Below are 3,689 nucleotides of genomic sequence, written 5' to 3' on the forward strand. Positions count from 1 at the left end.
TGAGCTCTTATCTGTACCAGTGTACATGCTCTAGCCAGAACGGAAAGGCAGGCCAGGGTCATGATAGTGGGGGGTGAGGAAGTGTCAAAGAACCAAAGGAATATTGTGTGTTTCATCAGTGCTATACTGCACCCTGGTGGACTGATCTCTTCCTTATGACCCTTCTGTGAGGGGCTATCCTATTGTCTACAGATTCGTTTTGGGTCTCTGCTTCGACACCCCCCCACCAATAATATGTTTGTTTGTTTGTCTGTTTTGGATCTTCTGGTGCTTGTTACCTGATTCCGTCGTCACCTCATGATCGTACAGGCTGGTGCGCTTCTTTCATGTGGACTTTATTGCTTCTCTACTAGATGGCCACTTATATAACTTCAAGCCTTTAAGACCCCAGATGGTATATCTTTTGATAGCCGGGCACCATCAGCTTTCTTTATCACATTTGCTTATGTATCCATTTGTCTTCAGCAATCATGTTGGGAGGGTGAACATCACAGAATGCCAGACTGTTGGAACAAAGAGTTCTTGCACTGAAGGAGGAGAGGCCCAAAGTCCGTTCACTTCCTCAATAATTGCCTTATAAATATATGTACATAGGCCAATACTCTATTTTTATGAATTAATATATTTACATATGTGCACACCTATGTTAAATATACCTCTATACACAGCTTTGCTTCCTGGCTCTCTCTTCTGTCCTCTGGGTTTTGATTTTATTATTTACAATCCATGGGTCACACAAGCTGCTGTGCTTCTTCCATGTGGACTTAGTTGATGCCTCACTTAGATGGATGCTTATTTGAAGATAAGCCTTTAAGACCCCAGATGCTGTTCTTTCTCATAGCTGAGCACCATCTGATTCTTCACCACACTTAAAGCAAGCTTTGCAATCGGTTTCATTTATCTTGGAGGTAGGCCATGTCCTTGAGGAGATCTCAGCGTGGGGACAACGAGCTGTTAGCTGCCAAGCCATGAGAACCTGGCCTAGCCAAGCTGACCCAAAGCCTTAACCATCACCATAGTGATTATTTTGTTACAACAGTGTATCCTTCATAAAATAAAGCAATTACGCTAATAGAATTAGAAACCAAAATCTCAGCTTAAAGGAGCTATTAATAGGTCTACTGTGCCCCTCCTCCCCAGATCATCCTCAACTCCATGCACCGCTACCAGCCCCGTTTCCATGTGGTCTTCATGGACCCCCGCAGAGACAGTGAGCGCTACGCCCAGGAGAACTTCAAGTCCTTCATCTTCCCCGAGACCCAGTTCACGGCCGTGACCGCGTACCAGAACCACCGGATCACCCAACTGAAAATCGCCAGCAACCCTTTTGCAAAGGGCTTTAGAGACAGTGACCCGGACACCTGGCCTAGGGGCCCCCAGCCCCTGCTCAGCATCCCAGCCCCGACTCGAACTACCCTCAGCCCCTGCCCGCAGAAGGGCCCCAGAGGGCAGGAGAGCGACGCCAACAGAGCTCCAGCCTCCACGTCAAAGACATCTGCCTGGCTCCACCAGCAGCTGCTGGTCCCCCCTGAGACCCTGCTGGCTCCGCCCACCTCCCGGCCCCTCACCTCTCAGAGCTTTTACTCAAGAGCCCCAACCCCCCTGGGAACCCCAAGGGCCCGATCAGCACCATACCCTCTCCCCAACATCAGGGCTGACAGGGATCAAGGGCGCCTGTCCTTCCCACAAGGGCTGGGGCTCCTGTACCCCACAGCTGTATGCCTGGGGCCTGGCCAGGCCCCACAGTGAAAGGGACAGAGCCCTCCTGTCCCAGAGCCACAGCAGCGGAGGGGGACTTGGCCTCCACCCTCCCACTCCCTCCAGCCCCACCTCTGCAGAGATCCTCACTCACCTCTCCCCCTTCTCCTGAGGGCAAGGGAGGTGCCCGTCAAAGGGGAAGATGCCAGGCTTGGAATTGCCTCCTGCCCTCCCATCCCTAGGATGGAGGATCCTGCCCCATCCTGCTGTGGGGGTCACCTCCTGAGCTTGCTTTCTCCCACCCCATCCCATCATTAAACCATTCCATCTGGAAAAAAAAAGGAGCTATTAATATAAACTTAAAACAAAACCCCATAATCAAGAAGATGATATGAACTCATGATATATTTTTCTCCTTCAACAAACAAACAAAGCAATAACACGTATTTTCTAGCTCTGGATGCTGGAAGAATCTAGAAGCAATGATGTCTTAGTCGTAAATAGCATCTCTACCTTCCAGAGTGTGTTCTCTACATACTATTCTCTAAGACTCTCTGGAGAAATGACTCAATCCAAGTATGAAGCAGGACATATAAAGACTAACTGGGATTTTATTGCAAAAACAAACAAAAAAATCCAAGAACGAATTTGAAAGTGCTCACAGTGACCATAGGTAGGTCACCTGCACATTAAAGAAGGATAATGAATATTTTAAATTGGGAAAAAGTTAAGAATCAAGTTTAAAAACAAAACAAGGACCAAACTAGTTGGTTAGTTTTTCAAATTGCTAGGCACCAACTTATTATTGTTATTCTGAAAACCAGTAAATGAATTATGCACTTTTCCTGTGTGGAACAATCTTTATGTCAGTTACTAAATACTTTTCATAAAAGCATAACTTTCGCAAGCAAATTTTGGGAATGATGAGGGCAACAAATGTATAGATGTGCTTTACACAATTGATCTATGTATTGTGATGAATTGTATGAGCCCCAATAAATTGATTTAAAAAAAAACAAACATAACTTTCATAGAAGAATCCCAACTAATGAGTGCTGGTACAATGATAAGATTAGGAAATCACCATTTTGCATCCAATAATTGAATAATGGAATTCTAACTCATTAGTGATCATCAATTGTTATTTTCATTGGGTAAAAAGTTAAGAATTTTATAATGGATGGAACAAGCTGACAACTTCTTAGTGCACTTAACAATCTTAGCCCCAGAAAAAAAGACAACAAAATAATCAGTGCTTCCTGTTGTGATGCAATAGGAAGTACATGGCCTCACTTAGGAAGTAGTCTTGCCAGAAAAACTTGAACCTGAATCTAGCTCTAGCCACTAGGCACAGGAAATACAGGAAATAGAACATAAATTGGCAGCAAGAAAGCAGCCAAACGAGAATGTGGAAAGTTTCAAAAACTAGACAGCTTGGTTCCTTGAAAAATAAAAAGCACTAAAGGAGACGAGTGAGAAAGAATTGCTTCCAGTCAATAGAGTATTGAGAGACTGTTAAGGCTTGACGTGTGTTTCTTCAAGATATGTGTGGTAAATCCTAACCTCTTTGCCTGGGGTTATAATCTCATTTGGGAATGAATAGTCTTTGTAATCTTAATGGAAGGATTAGTGTATGTTGTGCCTGCAATCAATTTCTTTTGAGATATGAAGGAGGGTAAAGAAACAAGTGAGAGGGAGAGATGGCAGGCGAGAGAAGGCGAACATAGGAAGGTACCTAGAAGCAAAGGTTCAAAGAGACAAGACCTTCCTCCAACTCTGGTAGAGACAGACTCTTGTCCTAGAAATCAGCACCCTGAGTTTAAATGTCTAGTCTCCTAAACAGAGAAAAAATAAACTTGTTTGTTAAACAGAACTGTACCTATTTGCAGTACAGGCAGTCCTTGGATTACGAGCACGATCCATTTGTAGCTGTGTCTTTAAGAATTTGTAGAGCAGCCAGAAAAGGTGGATTCATATCTTATTTAGCCCTT

The 3,689-nt window shown here is 44.4% G+C and overlaps 1 protein-coding gene across 1 annotated transcript in view; it reads left to right on the forward strand.

The window, feature by feature from the left end:
* Positions 1-1,854, forward strand: part of LOC101640608 (T-box transcription factor TBX10-like) — a 45,353-nt gene extending 43,499 nt beyond the window's left edge. The window contains exon 2 of the mRNA XM_045287236.1: positions 1,117-1,854. Within this exon, the coding sequence (XP_045143171.1) occupies positions 1,117-1,749 (633 nt within the window). The 3' untranslated portion in view covers positions 1,750-1,854. The remainder of the gene's footprint in view (positions 1-1,116) is intronic.
* The last annotated feature ends 1,835 nt before the right edge of the window (positions 1,855-3,689 follow it).

This window comes from Echinops telfairi, unplaced genomic scaffold (genome assembly GCF_000313985.2).
Source record: "Echinops telfairi isolate 266 unplaced genomic scaffold, ASM31398v2 ScPeMD7_12;HRSCAF=54, whole genome shotgun sequence".
NCBI classification, from domain to species: domain Eukaryota; kingdom Metazoa; phylum Chordata; class Mammalia; order Afrosoricida; family Tenrecidae; genus Echinops; species Echinops telfairi.